This window comes from Bos indicus x Bos taurus, chromosome 28 (assembly GCF_003369695.1).
Source record: "Bos indicus x Bos taurus breed Angus x Brahman F1 hybrid chromosome 28, Bos_hybrid_MaternalHap_v2.0, whole genome shotgun sequence".
NCBI lineage: Eukaryota > Metazoa > Chordata > Mammalia > Artiodactyla > Bovidae > Bos > Bos indicus x Bos taurus.
The window spans coordinates 42,842,795-42,860,993 of record NC_040103.1 but is presented as its reverse complement, the minus strand read 5'-3'; the positions used below and the strand labels follow the sequence as shown (position 1 = coordinate 42,860,993).

Here is an 18,199-nt window from a genome sequence, read left to right as displayed (position 1 = left end):
CAGTTTGGACTTAGTCTGGGGTACCTGTTAGAGGCTCAAGTTTAGGTATCAAATAGGCAGTTAGACAGTTAAGGCTAGAGACCAGAAGAGAGGACTGGGTTGGAAAGGGAATTTTGGAGCCATTGACACATAGATGGGGTTTTGAAGCCATGAGTCTGGATGAGACATCACAAAGCCAGTGAAGAGACAGCAGAGGACCCGGGCTGAGCCCTGAGCTGCCCTCGAGTAGGAGGACAGGAAGCAGAGGACGGGTCAGCACGGGGGCTGAGAAGAGCCAGGAGTGACTGTGGTTCCTGAGCTGAGTGAAGAGGCCCCCTAAGGAAGAAGCGTCTATGAAGTGCTGATAGATCAACCAGGGGAGAGCAGGTGGTGGGCACAGCTCACTGGTGACTTGGACAAGGGTGGTTTTGGTGGAGTCCTGGGGGTAAAGCCAGATGAAGTGGGCATGAGAAAGGATGAGAGAAGGGGAACTGAAGTGTGAGCATAGCCAACTCTTTCGAGCAGTTTGCTGTAAAGGGAAACAGAGAAATGGGGCAGTAGCTGAAGTGGGGAGTCAGGCAAAGAGAGTTTTATTTTTTTAAGTTGGGAGACGAAACAGCAATGATGGTGCCAGTGAGGGAGAAGAACTGCTGAGCACCAACATCTTGTGGATATAGATGGAAAATTCCTCAACAAAATACAAAAGTAATTGAATCCAGCAATTTATAAAAGGATTACACATGATGACCAAACGAGATTTATCATAGGAATGCAGGAGTGGTTGAACATCTGAAAATTAATTAATGTGATGCATCAGTAGAATAAAGGACAAAGACCACATGATCATCTCAATCAACTCAAAAAAGGCATTTGATAAAATCCGGAGAAGGCAATGGCGACCCACTCCAGTACTCTTGCCTGGAAAATCCCATGGGCGGGATTGGGACTGGTAGGCTGCAGTCCATGGGGTCTCGAAGAGTCGGACACGACTGAGCGACTTCACTTTCACTTTTCACTTTCATGCATTGGAGAAGGCAATGGCAACCCACTCCAGTGTTCTTGCCTGGAGAATCCCAGGGACGGGGGAGCTTGGTGGGCTGCCGTCTACGGGGTCGCACAGAGTCGGACACGACTGAAGTGACTTAGCAGCAGCACCATTTTATGATAAATACACTCAACTGTCTAGAGACAGAAAGGAATTTTCTCAACCTGCTAAAGGGCATCTATAAAAACTTGCAGATAACATCATGCTTAATGGAGAAAGCCGGATGCTTTTCAGGAACAAGACAGGATTCTTGCTTTTACCACTTCTATTCAACATTGTACTAGACATTCAAGCTGAGCACTTAGGCAAGAAAATGAAATAAAATGCATCCAGATTAGGAAGGAGAAACAAGTAATCTATTTGCAGATGGCATAATCTCGTATATAGAAAATCTTAAGAAATCTATTTTAGATCTAATAAAAAATTCAGCAAGATTGCAAGATACAAGGTCAAGCAAGCTGTACTTCTATACAGTTACACTGAGGAAATGGAAACTGAAATTAAGAAAACTTCATTTATAATAGCATCCAAAAGACAAAACACTAAGGAATAAATTTAACGAATAAGTACAAAACTTAGTACTCTGAAAATGACATTCTTGAAAGAAATTGAAGACCTAAATAAAGGGAAAGGCAGCCCACGTTCACGGATCAGAAGACTTGACAGTGTGAAGAGGGCCGCACTCCCCACTGAACCTCTGGACTTCCAGGCCCAGCTCTAGCAACATGGCCCCCCAAGAGGCCCTTTTGGGCAGTACCTCCCAGCTGCTGCTGCTAAGTCGCTTCAGTCGTGTCCGACTCTGTGTGACCCCATAAACGGCAGCCCACCAGGCTCCCCAGTCCCTGGGATTCTCCAGGCAAGAACACTGGAGTAGGTTGCCATTGCCTTCTTCAGTGCATGAAAGTGAAAAGTGAAAGTGAAGTCGCTCAGTCGTGTCCGACTCTTCGAGACCCCATGGACTGCAGCCTACCAGTCCCAATCCCACCCATGGGATTTTCCAGGCAAGAGTACTGGAGTGGGCTGCCATTGCCTTCTCCAGCTCTCTATAAAAGGGAAGAGAAAGGAGTCATGGAGTACCAGAGTCACCCAGCGTCTGGTGAGTGCTCGTGGGTGAGTCCTGTCTTGCCTGGTTATCTGGAGAGAGCCAGCAAGTACTTGAAAGTGTGTCTTATGTGCGTAGGAAAGTGCTTATTAGCAAAGCCTTTTGTGCTGAAGTATTGAAGGAGGCAGAGTGAGCACAGGTCTTGGCATCAGGCTGTGGGCTGCGTGTGATCTGGCTCTGCCCTTTGCTTGCTGTGGGACCCTGGGCATGCCACTTACTCTCTCTGTGTTCTTGTTTGCAAAATGGGAAAAAGAACATCGTCTTTGCAGAATTGTCATGAGAATTAAGAGAGAAAATGGATACAAAGTGCCTGGCAGTCTCAGTACTGAATAGTTCTATTTATTTAACATAGAGCATCTGCCATGTGCAGGCCGGGCATCCCACAGGGATCAGACGGAGGTTCCGTTCTATGCTCTCCAGCGCATAGGACAATTGTTCTCATTGGAACCACCCAGGAGAAGGCTTGTAAAGTGAGACTGAGAGTTGGGAACCTGTTTCTAAGTCGCTAGAATTTGTTTCTAACAAGTTCCCAGGTGATGCTGATGCTGCTGGTCTAGGGCCCACATTTTGAGAACTACTGTGTTAGAAGGTGGTGAGTGTTACAGTAAGAAAAAAATAGAGCCGTTTGGCCACCTGACATAAAGAACTGACTCATTGGAAAAGACCCTGATGCTGGGAAAGATTGAAGGCAGGAGGAGAAGGGGATGACAGAGGATGAGATGGATGGATAGCATCACTGACTCAATGGCCATGAGTTTGAGAAAGCTCCGGGAGATGATGAAGGACAGGGAAGCCGGGCATGCTGCAGTCCATGAGGTCACAAAGAGTCAGACATGACTGAGCAACTGAACAACAAGAAAACACAATGGTGAGGGCGGACCTAACAAGAGAGTGACACCCAAAGCCTTGAAGAGGTTGTGAAAGTGAGCCAGGAGGATGTAGGGTGGTATGTGTCAGACCCAGGCAGCAGCAGAGAGTCCTGATGTGATCTTGAACCCACGCACAGGCAGGTGGGCTGAAGGAGTGAGGGACAGGGAGGATGAAAGGAGTCTGATGGCAGAGGAAGGACGTGATCTGATAAATAGTTAAAAGGGCAGCTCTGATTGCTGACCACAGTGGGTCAAGGGGAAGCCAGGGGTCTACTTGCAGTAATGTAGGCAGTAAGCAGGAGTACTTCCCCTATGGTGGGTGGTGGTGAAGGGGAGCAAATTCCAAATCTGTTTTGAAAACAGGACCTATAAGATCTCCTGGATGTGGGTTTGAGAGAGAAGGAGCAGTGAAGTTGAACACCCAGGGGTCTGATCAAGCGGCCAGAAAGAACTGGAATTAAGCGAGAGAGGAAGACAGCCCAGAGCAGGTCTGGGACAACGCAGCAAGACCGCAGCTCCACTGGGGCACAGGGGAGTTTGCAGAGCCTGCTCGTCATTGCTCACTGCAGGCACCCTGAGTGGGCAGTGGGTGCAGGAGTCTGAGGACCGGGGTTCGCAGCTCAGTAACTAGGGGCATAGTAACTGCCCCCCCTACCCAGCGGGCAGTGCCAAGCAAAGCCCAGAAGCTGTCTCAGCCTTACAGGTTGCAGCACAGAGCAGCAGTCCTGGTGCCAGGAGCCTGGCCTGGGAATGGTGTCCCTGCCCAGAGTGCCAGCTCCATACTGAGGAGGGGCACGAGGGGCCAGGCCGCAGGCCTGCCGTGGCCATCAGACCTGTGCTCCCATGCCGGCCCCACCTCGGCGTGTATGTGACTCTCACAGGCCTCTGTAGGCTTTCCCCGGCCCCTCCCCGCAGAGCTGACAGTCCTGTCCTGGATTCCTCAGAAATCATGGAGGGAAGGAGGGGACAGAGGCAGCTCCCAGAGGCCACGGGGCAGGACACTTGACATGGAGAAAATCCAGCCTCAGGACAACTTGCAGAGACACAAAGCATCCTTGTTAGGCCAGCTGGTTGTGTCATTACTTGCTGGAATGATATCTCCAAATGGAAGCCCTCAAGGCACAGATTGAAGATGAAAGGTCACTGGCCCCAGACCAGGCTGGCAGGGTGGAGCCTTCTGCCCAGCACTACTTACTCCAGATCCCAGCTCCCCGGGAGATTCAGGAAGAGAACATCTTATCTCCATTTCCACTGAATGTTAACCCACCAAACCAGTGGGCCTGGGCCTTCCCTGGCAGCCTCTCCAAAAGGAGAAAGCTGCGGCTGTTGCTGACCCGGGCTGGGCTTCAGTCACTGCACCAGCAGACGGGGGCACTTAAGCCTGATTCTGGTACCCTGGGCCCGTTCTGGTGGGCCCTGAGGGACCACATGTCAAGTGGAAGAGGAATCACCCCCACAGGCCTTGAACCCATGCAGCCCCAAGCTCGCAGAGGCCAGATCAGTTCTCTCACAAGTATAAGGATCAGGACACAGCAGCCTTTGGCCTCCTTCTCCTGCAGCCCTCAAGGCTTCTCACCTGCGGTGCCCCGGGAGTCTGCAGTCTTAGATCCCCACCGGGGAAATAGCCCCAACCGCAGACCCCACTGATCTGCAGCCAGGGAGCCTGGGGCGGTTTACCAGGGGAACAAGGTGGAGGAGCTGCTGCCTTATCTTGGGAGAGCCTGGCAAGTCAGCGAGGGTGATTTATAAGGGGCTGCTCACCACTGCTTCCTGTGATACTCAGGATGCTAACTGCTCAACTAACTGCCCTTTGCCCACCTTGCTGGCTCACTGAGTCCTCCTTCCATCCCAGCAACTGTGGTGGAAATGCCCCTGCAACTGGGCCTGCTTGGCTTCCCCTGTGTGCTAAGAGCTCGGATCCCAGGGCTAAAAAGAGCTTGTCATGGTCATTGCTAAGCTGAGGCCAGTGAAGAGTGTTGCCAGCAACACTGTGTGATGTCCTAGTGACTGCCAGCCACAGGGGCGAGGTTGGGCCACTCTTCAGAACAGCTGGTGTTTATTCAGCGTGTCCTGGTGGTGGGCTCTGCAACCCCGACTGACCCTCACAGTGGCCCTTTGGAATCAGTCCCACCCACTATAGCCCCTTTTAAGGTGAGGAGCCTGAGCAGCAGGGAGGCCCAGGTAATCTGTCCAGGTCCCAGAGGAGTAAGCAGGAGGCCGGCACTATAAGCAGGTCTGCTGGAGCTCCGAGCCCTGGGGCTGGATGCTGGCTCTGGAAGAGCCGGATGCCAGGGCCACTCGGGGTGCCCTGTGGTTGGGTTCACTGGCTCCCAGTTTCTTCCCAGACAGCCTTGGTCTTCCACGTCAGTCTGAGGAAAGAGGAAGTAATCTCATGCTTGCCATTCGCTACTCTTGACAGGGGTTTATTGTATCAAAATTAGATTATAGAGAGGGCCGGGGGCCCAGAGAGGTTCAGCAACTTGCCTTAACAGCACACAGCAGGGTTCAGAGCAGGCACAGCCGACCTTCAGGTTGAGCCCATCCAAAGATGCTCTGTTGCCAGGCACCATAGCCTCTGGATCTGCCTTGTCTTAAAAGTGGTATGGGGACAGGGAAAGGGAGGTAAGACTGAGGACAGAGGTAGTCCCCAAGAGACTGGACCCTGTGCAGAAACGAGAGCCACCCCAGCTCAAGAGGTCACCTGTCACCATTGTTGATGTGAGAAGACAGGACTCCCGCCCCAGCCTCTCAGCTCCCTGGTCCTGGCCCAAGAGGAAAGCTTCATAACTATCTTTGCACACCCACCCCTCACTCCAGGCCTCATGGATAAAAAAAGCCCCACAAGGTGGCATGGGTGTTGACCTAGCCAGGGTTTATCCTAGAGTTCATTACGGCAGTGCTCACCAGAGTCTAGAGCCTTCTAAATAGGAGGCAGCTGCAGACCTCCATCCACCTGGGAATGTGGGGGGTGGAGGCACAGGGAAGTTAGGTGACGAGGTTTCCTAGAGATTGGCCAGTCTAACTCTAACCACACAGGTAGGAACACCAGGGCTCAGATAAGAGAGAGCAAGTCAGCACCAGGGCCAGTCAGCCTAACTGGTAGGGCCCCCTGCTCCTGGAGCAGGTGCCCCAACTGAGCCCTCAGACCTTTCTCTTTATATTTTATACTAATTAATTAATTAATTTAGGTGCATCAGGACTGTTGTGGCATTTGGCCTTAGTTGCCTCGACGCATGTGGGATCCTAGTTCCTCGACAAAGGATTGAACCCTCATCCCCTGCATTGAAAGGCAGAGTCTTAACGACTGGAACACCAGGGAAATCCCTGGACCTCTCTCTAATGTGGACAGAGCTGATCAGACCTCGCGGACTGTGGGCCCTGGGAGCCCCAGGCTTTGGGGGGCAGATTTAGGGCAGGATATTCCTTGACTTATGGCCCCTGTCCCCATGAATTGCCTTTCCCACCTTTATGTTTCCCTGGACTCTGGGAGGGAAGAACACTGAAGGAACCCGTCCACACATTCCTAGCACCTGGGAGGACTTCAGCCCGCACCCCGCGTTAGTGTCAGGACCAGGACAAGTGGGCGTCACTGGCCTGGGACACCAGAAAACTCCAATCAAAATGAATATTTTATTGTAATTTTTTAGAATGAAAATTAATGCAAAAAAATCCATTGTGGTAGTTTCCAATTGCTGCTGTCACAAATTTAGCAGTTTAACACAATTATTTCAGATGAGCCCCCACCCCTTCCACCCCCAGGGCTGCCTTAAGCCCCTCCCTTACAGATTTCTTCCCATAGAACCCTGGGGATCTGCATTCCTTCTTCTGGTGTCTCAGGGCCCCAGTTTTGCTTCTCTGTCCGCCTTCCCTCCTGGTGAAGGCTGTGCACCATGTCAGTGCTCACACTTTGCACCCTTGGAAGTGTGGGACTGTGGGCTTTTTTCGCTGGGTTCACAGGCTTTGCAAAAAGACAGTATAGGTTTGAATTGAAGATCTGTCACTTACTAGTTGTGTGACCTTAGGAAAATTACGTAACTTCTCCGAGCTTCAGCTGTCTCATCTGTAAAATGGGGACATTAATACTCATATCGCTCAGACTGCACAGGACGCTTAACTTAAGTCCTAAGCACCCTCCGTGGCACTGGGGCGCTGGCCCCTCGGCAGGGCAGAGGGCTGGAGCCCAGAACACCATCTCCGCGTTCGGCAGCCCTGTTACAGATCAGGCTCAGCACTCATCCCGCTGCTTGACCCAAACCGAGTCACCTGACCTCCCTGAGCCTCCGTTGCCTCCACCTGGAACACCTGCCTTCCATTCTGCTGGGAGCGGAAGCTCCTAAGGCGAGTCCTTTAGGAAGAAGGGGCGGATCATTGGGAGTTGCTAGTGTTCCTACGGTGCTGTACACCGCACTTCATACATCGGGCGTTAGGAAGAAGCGGGTCAGAAGTCTGAACTCCAGGAGCAGCATTTCAGAAACTCGCAGGTCCCGGGCCCTCCCTCCCTCGCTCCAGGGTCCGGGCCCGGGGCGGGCGGCGGGCAAGACGCTACCTGCGCGCGTGCCGGGCATTCCTGCCGCGCCGCCGCGCCGGAGCGCCATGGGCCTGATGCCGGCCGCGCGGGCCTCCTCAGGGTGCCGCGCCTGCCCGCGGCCGCCCTGCCGCCTGCCCGCCTGCTGCGCGCCGGCCGCCCCAGGTAGCGCGGGAGGGGGGACGGGCGCCCCGCGAAGCCGAGTGGAAGCTGCGTCCCAGGCCGACTGCGCGCCTGGACCCCGATCCTGCGCTTGTGCCAGGACTGCGTTGAGCCGGCGCGTCGCGGGGCGTCCGGGAGGGAGCGGGGAGACGGGTCGGTTGCGGGAAGGGGTAGGGGGCCGCGGCGGAACCGGTCGCCGGGCTGGGGGAGCGAGCACGCGTGTTGAGGGGAAGAGACAGAGCTGGGACGCTTCTTCCTACCTCTCGCCCGGGTGGTGGGCAGCCCCCGTGCAGGGATGAAGAACCTAGCCTTCCAGGGCACGGGGACTTGCAAAGGATCACCACTATTGAGGGAAGCAGGCAGGATGCCAGCTCTCGGTTGCCAACTTCAAGTCCACTGCTCAGCCCACCTTTGCCTCTCCAGACTTCAGGAAGTCCCCAACGCCTGGGGGCTGGTTAACACCAGAAAGGTGGCAGTCACTTCTGCCCTCAGGATGGGCTTGCCCTGGGCAGAACAAGCCCCTGAGATGTTAGCCTCTCCTTGTATTTCTCTCGCCTGGCTGATTTTCAGCCTGTTGGTTGTTTAGACTTGGTTACAGCCCAGCCAATTTGTTACAGCTGTTCAGGGCAGCTTTGAGGCTGCTAAAGGGGGCTTCCCAAGTGGCTCAGTGATAAAGAATCTGCCTGCCAAGGCAGGAGACACAAGAGAGGCGGCTTCGATCCCCAGGTCAGCAAGATCCCCTGGAGTAGGAAATGGCAACCCACTCCAGTAATCTTGCCTGGAAAATTCCGTGGACAGAGGAGCCTGGAGGCTACAGTCCATGCGATCGCAGAGAGTCAGGCACGACTGCGCACGCACACAGTCCCTGGAGGAGGGCAGTGCGCATGGGCACAGTGTGGGAGCGACGGAAAGTGGATTTACACACTATGGGCTGCATGCAGGGAGGATGGCAGGTGTCCTGGGGAGGGGCGCCGAGAACAGGAAGGGTTTGTGAATCTCTGGAGAGAATTTAATAACTATTTTCCTCATTGCGTCTCTCCGCTATATGCTCTCCCCTTTACTAGAGAGAGCCAGCCTGAAGTCTCTTGGAGATCAGCTCCAAGAGGGAATCTCGGCTGTCTCCCTTTCCTGCTGGGCTCCCAGGGCAGGCAAAGCCCACCCAGTCCTGGGCTGGCCCTCCTGGGTCAGGAGATGCCCACTTTGATCAAGCACCTGCTTCCATGTGCCCAGTGCATTAGGCTCTTCCACAGTTACTGACAGCCCTGTGACGTGGCAGAGACAGGCTCAGAGTTATTGAGGACGTGCCCAAGGTCACCCAGGACAGGGATCTGAGTCAGCTGAGTGCTAGGCCTGTGCCTTCCTGCCCCTGCATGGGATGCTGGGGAGAGGGGAGTGAGGGCCAGGCTTTGCCAGGGAGCAGCTGGCAGGAGGGGAGGCCCGGCCCAGCTCTGAACCCGTCAGCAGGTTCATCCAGAGGTCCATGCCAGCTTCCTCTCCGGTGGCAGAGCTGATGCTTTGTAAAGAGCGTGGGCTGGGACCTCGAGGAACCCGCATGCTGGCTGGCTGGGTTTCCAGGGATCTGACAGACCTATTAGAGCTGGTTCTTGGCAAGGCTCTCCCATGAGACATGCCAGGAGGGCTGAGGAAGTTCAGCACAGCCGTCCCAGGCCCTGCCAGGCTCTGCCCAAGAGCCCCTGACAAGGGGAGTGGTGGGGAAGTCCCTGGCTGAGGGAGGCCAGGTCTGTAGCCTGAGTGCAGGGTGCCTCCAGCAGGAGGAAGGCGGGAGCAAAGCCCTGGGAGGTGGAGCTGGAACCATCCTTTGCTATGGAGCTCCGGGAGCATCTCCCCCTCAAGGGAGATGTGCCCTCAAGGTAAGGGGGCAGCTTGCACCCGAAGCCTGAACAAGGTCTGATGCAAGGCTCCACGCTGCCTTGCTGGCAAGGTGGGGTCAGCCCCCGGCCTGGTGGTGCCTGGGGGCAGGGCCTTGGGGCCACCCCCAAGGACAAGTGTCATCGTCCCCATTTTATAGATGGAGAAACTGAGGTCTAGGGAGGGAGGCCACTTCACTCTACGGTGGCTTAGGATGTGCGGGTGCAGCCTCAGAATCTTTGTCTCCATGGCCTTCAGCCTTGAGCATCATCTGCCTCTTGTGTTCTCCACCCCTATCCTTAGCTTAGCACTCTCACCAGGCTCAGCACTTGGAGGGCCTCTGGGGGAGTCTCGTCATTTCTCAGAGCCCCTGAGGCCTGTATGAGGTCAGTCCAGTGCTCACCAGGGGTCACGGTCCTTGCCAGGACCCAGGACTGCCATGTTCCCAGCCTCTTCATTCATACTCTCTCACACGCACCCTCCAACCCCCAGGGTCCTCATCAGACCTCCCCACCCAGGTCTGCCTTGGGGATGTCTGCTCATGCATGCCCCCCAGACCCCAACCCCTGCCTTCCTGGCTATCTCTTGCTCATTATTAGGCCCCAGTCCTGATATCCCCTTCTCTAAATCGCCTCTGTTTAGAAGCACCTGGGACCCTATGGACTTCCCACAGCCATAGCCCTGTTCAGGGGACTGGAATAGTCTGGAAAGCTTCACCAGGGTGGGAGGGGTGGGTGATGGTTGAGATGATGTTGAAAAAGGGCTTCAGAGACATGGGAGCTGTGTGACCGCACAGACGGCGGGGCTGGCCATGCAGCAGCTGCTCTCTGCCTGGCCCAGGCTCCTCTGCGCCTCAGAATCTGATGGGGAGGTAGGCAGGCCCTTGTCCGTCTGCCTGCCAAGTTTAGGTTTTATCCTGGGTGGGGAGGAGGGAGGCAAGAAGGGGTTTGAGCAGAGGAGCCTGTGGTGGTATTTATGTTTCTAGTCCTCTGGGCAGATCTGAGACCCTCTAAGACCTAGAACAGGGTGGGGCACAAGCGCAAGAGTGATGGAAGGATGGATGGACCGGTGGACAGGTGGACAGCAGATGTCCTGGGAACAGGCAATTGGGGAGCAGAAAGGGTTGGGGCCAAGAGGAGGCTAGATAGATTTACCCAGGCTTTGTGACTCTCCAGAGAGAATTTTAGAGTTCTTTTCCTCCATGTCTCTCTTCCCAGACTGTGGCCTTTAGTTACCTGTGAGCCAAGGGTGGGAAGCTGAGTGCACGAACTCTGGATGGTGGACAGTCCTGGGCTATGTGTTCAGCTTCCTTCACTCAGCACTCCTTGACCTCCCCTCCAAGCCCAGCAGTGGCTGAGGACTGGGGAGAGGGACTGGTTCCCAGTGGGGAACCAGGCAGAGGCAAGTGTCTTCGCATGGTCTGTGATAAGAGGGCCAGAGAGGGAGCCCAAGAGCCCTGTGGTCGTGCTGAAGAAAGGATTTGCGACAGCTGATCTCAATGGCTAACCAGAATTTTGCACAGAGTGAACAGGGAAGAGATGTCCTCTGCACAGGCCAGGCAGCAGGAGAGCAGATGTATTCAAGATGCTCGAGTAGTGGGTAGAGCGGAAGTGAAAGGGCCAGGGTGTATGCCCAAGTAGGGAGGGAGGCAGGATGTGGGCGCCAAGGTGCAGGGCCAGGTTGGCTCCAGCCCTTCCTAAGGACGCTCTACTCAAGGGCCGTTCCCCCTGTATGTTCTGTGCCTGCTTATTTGAGGTTGTAGCCGATGCCTCTGGTCACAACAGGCCTGACTTCCCATTTCTGTGAGTCAGGCCCCTCTCCTACTTCATTCTGACCCAGGGCCCGGTGGGGAAGTCTGTGCCGTGTAAAGAGGTGAGTGTTTGGCAAAGCTGCAGGAGTGAAATGTGGACTGGGTGTGAGGCAGTAGGGGATGGTGGGGACTGTGGAGAATTAGCAGATACATGGGCTATCAGAAGGGCAGAAAGAAGAGAAAGAAAGATAGTGCTAAGTCATGTCTGACTCTTGCGATCCCATGAACTGTATACCCTGCCAGTTTCCTCTGTCCATGGGATTCTCCAGGCAAGAATACTGGAGTAGGAATACTGTATTAGGAATTCTTACTCCAGTAAGAATACTGCCATTTCCTTCTCCAGAAAGACAGAGGGGCCACTGAACTCTGTCAGCGTGACTGTTTGGAAATTCTGGCCTGGTACCACCAGATCTGTGGATTCTTTTAAGAGAAGAATTTTTTCCAGATTTTTTATATGAATAAAAAATATTTTATATGGTCCAGATTTTTTTATATGAATCTTTTATAAAGTATAAAAGTCTGAAGTAACATGTTTCAAACCTCTGCCTAGCTAAACAGGAACATGTGGACCCATGTGGCTCATTGCTGGGCGCACGTGATTGAGCCCTGAGTGTGCCGTAGAAGGAGCAATGTCCTCGTGTCCCAGACCAGCCTAGGCCTCTCTTGGACTGGGCAGAGAGGCCGGGACTGTTGGTGGTGGTACCTCAGAGTTGCCCCAGGCAGCCCCCACGCCAGTCTTTGGGCAGCATCCGCCCCTGTGTTCAGTACTGTTTACAGGTTGCACCCCAGTGGGCAAGGGCAGCTGAGCTGTCCAAATCCCAGAAAGCAGATAGTTTTTCCTTTTTTTGGATTGTCCTGTTGCCCAAATGACCACATGCTTGGGAGCTACCGGTGAAGAAAGACAGGAGAAACATCGGAAGCAAGACTGGTGGGGTAATAGCATCACATAGGTATCCACGCTCCAGGGAGAGTGGAGAGCAGCCGTGTGGCCTGGAATAGTCTCCAGACCTGGAGCCAGACCGCCTGGGTTCTTTTGTTTTTCTGATTTTTATTTTATTGGAATATAGTTGATTTATAATGTTGAGTTGGTTTCAGGCGTACAGCACGGTGCTTCCGTTTTGTACACATAATACACCTGTGTTCGTTCCTTTTTAGATTCTTTTCTCGTAGGTTATCACAGAGCACTGAGTAGAGCTCCCTGTGCTCTACAGTAGGTCCTTGGTTATTATAGTGTGTGTGTGTTAATCCCAAGCCCCTGCTTTGTCCTTCCGCTCCATGTTTCCCCTTTGGTAACCAGAAGTATGTTCTCAATATCTGTAAGTCTGCTTCTGTTTTGTAAATAAGTTGATTTTTATCTTTTAAACCAGATTCTACATATGAGTGACATAATATTGATATATAATAACCTCTTTCTGACTTCACTTAGTATGATAATCTCTAGGTTTATTCATGTTGCTGCAAATGGCATTATTTCATTCGTTTTTACGGCTGAGTAGTAGTCCATTGTGCAAGCGCGCCACGTCTTTACTCACTCCTCTGACGATGGACATTCAGGTTGCTTCTGCATCTTGCCACTGTAAACAGTGATGCTGTGAACACTGGAGGCTTCCCTGGTGGCTCAGATGGTAAAGCGTCTGCCTGCAGTGTGGGAGACCCAGGTTCCATTCCTGCGTTGGAAAGATCCCCTGGAGAAGGCAACGGCACCCCACTCCAGAACTCTTGCCTGGAAAATCCCATGGACGGAGGAGCCTAGGCTACAGTCCATGGGGTCGCAAAGAGTCGGACACGACTGAGCGACTTCACTTTCACTTTTCGTGAACACTGGGATATGTGTGTCCCCTTTCAGATTAGGTGTTTTCTCCAGGTATATGGTGAACAGAGAAATTGTTGGATCATACGGTAGCTCTAATTTTCCTTTTCTGAGGAACCTACATACTGTTCTCCATAGTAGCTGTACTAATTTACATTCCTGCCAACAGTGTAGGAGGGTTCCCTTTTCTCCATGTCCTGTCTACCATTTATCGTCTGTCGACTTCTTGATAATAGCCATTCTGATGGGTATGAAGTGATACCTCACTGTAGTTCTGATTTGCATTTCTCTGGAAATTAGTGATGTTAAGCATCTTTTCATGTGCCTTTTGGTCATCTGTATGTCTTCTTTGGAGAAATACCTATTTAAGTCTTCTCCCTATTTTTTGATTAGGTTTTTTTTTTTTTTTGACATAGAGATGCATGGGCTATTTGTATATTTCTGAGATTAGTCCCTTGTCAGTCGCTCCATTTGCAAATATTTTCTCCCATTCTGTTTCTTCATTTTGTTTATTTTTTCCTTTGCTGGGCAGAAAATTTTAAGTTTAACGAGGTCCCATTTGTTTATTTTGTCTTTGTTTTCATTACTCTAGGAGATGAATCATAAAAGACACTGCTGCAGTTTATGTCTAAGAGTACGATGCCTGTTTTCCTCTAAGAGTTTTATCGTGTTCAGTCTTCCATTCAGGTCTTTGATCCATTTCAGGTTTGTTTCTGCAGGTTGCTTGGTGTAGTCATTTTGACAACGTTTATTCTTCCGGTGTGGGTATACCAGGAACACGGTGCATCTCCGTCTCTTTGCGTCATCTTCAGTGTCTTCCATGAGCGTCTTACATTTTTCCGTGTGTAGGTCTTGCCGCCTTAAGTAAATCTACCACTGAGTATTTTCCTCTTTTGGATGAGATGGTAAATGGGGTTGTTTCCTCAATTTCTGTTTCTGAGCTTTCATTGTTAGTGTATAGGAATGCAAGAGACTTCTGTGTATTAATTCTGTATCTTGAAACTTTACCAAATTCATTGAGCTCTCATGATTTTCTGACAGCATCTTTAGGATTTTCTGTGTATAATAGCATGTCATCTGCAAACAGTGACAGTTTACGAACCCAAGGCAATCTATAGATTTAATGCAATCCCTTTCAAATTACCCATGGCATTTTTTTTAATAGAACTAGAACCAAAAAAATCTTAAAATGTGTATGGAGACACAAAAGACCATGACTAGCCAAAGCAATCTTGAGAAAGAAAAACAGAGCTGGAGGAATCAGACTTCCTGACTTCAGACTACACTATAAACTATAGTAATCAGAACAGTATGCTGCTGTTAAGTCACTTCAGTCATGTCCGACTCTGTGCGACCCCATAGACGGCAGCCCACCAGGCTCCTCCGTCCCTGGGATTCTCCAGGCAAGAACACTGGAGTGGGTTGCCATTGCCTTCTCCAATGCATGAAAGTGAAAAGTGAAAGTGAAGTCGCTCAGTCACGTCTGACTCCTAGCGACCCCATGGACTGCAGCCTACCACGCTCCTCCATCCATGGGGTTTTCCAGGCAAGAGTACTGGAGTGGGGTGCCATTGCCTTCTCGGTCAAAACAGTATAGTACTGGCATAAAAACAGAAGTATAGATCAAAAGAACGGGAGAGAAAACCCAGAAATAAACTCACATGCCTGTGGCCAATTAATCTATGACAGAGGAGGCAAGAATATACAGTGAAAAAAAAAGATAGTCTCTTCAGTAAGCGGTGCTGGAAAATTGAACAACTATATGTAAAAGAATGAAATTAGAACATTCTCTAACACAATGCACAAAAATAGACACTCTACCCATTAAACGATAACTCTCCATTCTGCTGTCCTCCAGCCCCTGGCGACCAGCTTTCTACTTTCCATCTCTCTGAATTTGCTCATGCTAAGTGTCTCATGTAAGTGGAATCATGCAGTACTGGTGTTTCAGTGGACGGGCTTATTTCACCTGGCAAAATGTCCTCAACGTCTGCCCATGTTGTGGCGTTTGTCAGAATTTCCTTCTTCTTGTGGCTGAATAATATTATGCTGTATATGTGCATCACATCGTGTTTATCCATCTGTCCATCCGTGGACCCTCGGTTTGCTTCCACCGTTGGGGTATTGTGAATAATACTACTGTGAACATGGGTGCTTGTGTATCTGCTCGAGTCTCTGCTTTCAGTTTTTGGCGATATGCCCAGAAGCGGAATTGCTGGGTCGTACAGTAATTCTGCTTTTAATTGTTCGAGGTGCTTCTGTACTGTTTTCCGCAGTGGCTGCGCCAGCTTCCATCCCCATGAACAGGGCACAGGCGCTCGGTTTCTCGACACCCTCACCAGCGCGGGTTGTGTTCCACTTTTTGGATGGCAGGATCCTCACGGGTGTGAGAGTTTCGACTCCCGTCTCCCTAATGATCTCCAGTGTTGGCTCGTGGTTCTGCTCTCACATTATCTGTCCTGTCTTGTTGCTTGTGCCTCGGCGGTGCTCATTGCTGCCCTGTGCTCCATGGCATGAGCAGACCATGATGCTCCCACTCATTCTGCCACTCATGGGCATTAGCTGGTTTCTCATTCAGAGAGATTGCAGAGGGTGCCACTAAGAACATTCTGGAGTGCGTCTTTTGGTGCCCAAGGTGTTAGGTGTTTAAATGCAAGCCACTGCCATTTGAAAGTTAGTGTTGCATCTATAAACCAATAAATAAAATGTGTAATGCATGCTTCCCGAGGGCCCAAAGGGTCCTCACGCTTGGACAGGCTCCACAGGCCAGGCTAGGCTGCTGCCCGATATGCCCTTCTGCCCTGTCCCAACCGCCTGGTGCCTGCCCTTCCAGTTTCTGATCTGCTTCCTCGGGGCAGGGGCGGGGGCACCATCCTGGGCCCTGACAGCACTCCCTGCCCTCTGTTGTCCCCAGCGTCCTCCCCGCTGTTGCGTCAGCTAGCTGAGGGTGTGACCAGCTCCTCTCTGTGCCCAGGGATCTTTGGGCAGCGCCTGGAGGACACAGTCCACCACGAGCGGAAGTATGGCCCACGCCTGGCACCGCTGCTGGTGGAGCAGTGTGTGGACTTCATCCGGGAGCGCGGGCTCAGCGAGGAGGGCCTCTTCCGCATGCCCGGCCAGGCCAACCTGGTGAGGGACCTGCAGGATTCCTTTGACTGTGGGGAGAAGCCACGGTTTGACAGGTGAGCTCCTGGGAGGAGATGCAGATAGGGCCGCCTGTCCATCACCCTGCAGAGTCTCCTCTCAGGATGCCAGCTGAGAGGCCTGGGTGCAGGACTGGGAGGAGATGTAGATAGGGCCGCCTGTCCAGCGCCCCTGCAGAGTCTCCTCTCAGGATGCCAGCTGAGAGGCCTGGGTGCAGGACTGGGAGGAGATGCAGATAGGGCCGCCTGTCCAGCGCCCCTGCAGAGTCTCCTCTCAGGATGCCAGCAGAGAGGCCTGGGTGCAGGATGGAGGGTAGGGTGAAGCCCCACACTGGCACACACATGCCCAGCCAGCCCTCCTGATGGGCGGAGTGTGGGGCATAGAACCAGTGTAGCAGCCCTGGGTCTCCCACATGGGTAGATCCTGCTACTTCCATGCGGGCTCTATCCACTGTGGAGATGCCCCTCATAAGCCCACGTCCGTCTCTTGGCTCCGCTGTCTCAGGGTGACCCATTCCCCACCCCCTGGCTCCTTAGGTGCCAGTACTGAGATGCACATCCCCACAAGTTTCGGGGGCAGGAGAGTGAGTCTCCTCCACCTGTCCTCGCCCAGCACCCAGACTACCCAACACTGGGGCTTACTGGGTCCTAGGGTCCACCCTGGGACAGAGTCAGCCTCACTGAGAGCCCAGGGGCTAAGAGCAGGGAGAGGTGACTGTTTGGGGGCCTCTTCTCTCTGACGAAACCCCCATTATGGGGTAGTTGTTCGTAGAAAGCTCTTTCTGCAGGCAGCCAGCCAACCCTGGCCCCCGTGGAGCTTCTGCCCCTTCTCAGATCCGCCCTCTCCTGGGGCAGACAAGCCCCACCCCTTGCAGGATAGGCCCACAGGTTTCTGCTGGCAGCCCTGGCATTTTCAGGTCTTTTCCTCTCAGCGCAGAACACCGCCAGCCCCTCCATCATCTGCCCAGACCATCACCGCAGCCAGGAGAGTCTATCTTTTTCAGATGTGGAGTGTGGGTCTGATCGCCATTTCCCAGAGATGGTCTGCCCCAAGCGGGCACAGGCCAACAGTGTGGAGTGGGGAGAAAGAGAGGAAGTGAATTTATGGGGAGGGTGGAAAGATGGGGCAGTCAGGGCTGAGCCGAGCTCCCGGGACCAGGAGCACTGTAACCCCGGGCAGCCAGGAGGAGTCGGGATGGGGCTTTGGGCAGGGATGCCGGAAGTTTCAGGGTCGGCCACAAGGTCTGCAGCCCAGAGGGGCCGCCCTCTGAGTCTGCTTGCCCAGATCAGAAATGCTTCACCTTCCCCACAAGGGGCTGGCCCTTGTCCAAAGGCAAGCTGCTCATCCTCCTAGCTTCCCATCCCTACCCCCATCTTCCTGGGGTTCCTGCTCATGCAGTGGCTGGCAGTGAACTCATGGGGTCCCCAGGTGGAAGGTGGCTTGGGCTCAAGGCTGGGTACCCATTGGGGACATAGGCTTCCAGGAAATGGGGGTGTCAGCAGAGGAGTGGCTGGGAGAAGGCAGAGAAGGGTGAGGGCAGCCGCGTGCTTGGCTGGAGAGGGGAGGTGGGGGCAGGGATGAGGGCTGCTCAGTTAGCCAGACCAAGAGCCATCAAGAGCCACCAGTCCTGAGGCAGGGAGGGGCTCTGGGGATGCAAATTCAAGGTGCATGTGGCCCTGTGGAACCCCAGAATTCCAAATGCCAGGGTGGAAGGGACCCCAGGGCTCATCTCAGTGATGAGATGGACAGCAGGCCAGGAGGCGCCTTAATGGCACAGCCACTTTTGGCCTGAGGCCCATCTTTCCTGAACACCTCCCATGAAGGACATGCAGATCCAGAAAAGCAGACGAAACACCTGGGGCCCACCCAGCCTGGAAGGCAAGC

General features: G+C 53.0%; 1 protein-coding gene across 5 annotated transcripts in view; it reads left to right on the top strand.

Annotated features, from left to right (window-relative positions):
- The window catches only part of ARHGAP22 (Rho GTPase activating protein 22), a 179,622-nt gene that overhangs the window by 147,779 nt on the left and 13,644 nt on the right, over window positions 1–18,199 (top strand). For all 5 annotated transcript variants that reach the window (XM_027530584.1, XM_027530586.1, XM_027530583.1 and 2 more), the window contains one exon: window positions 16,146–16,353. In XM_027530584.1, coding sequence (XP_027386385.1) covers window positions 16,146–16,353 — 208 coding nt within the window. The remainder of the gene's footprint in view (window positions 1–16,145; window positions 16,354–18,199) is intronic.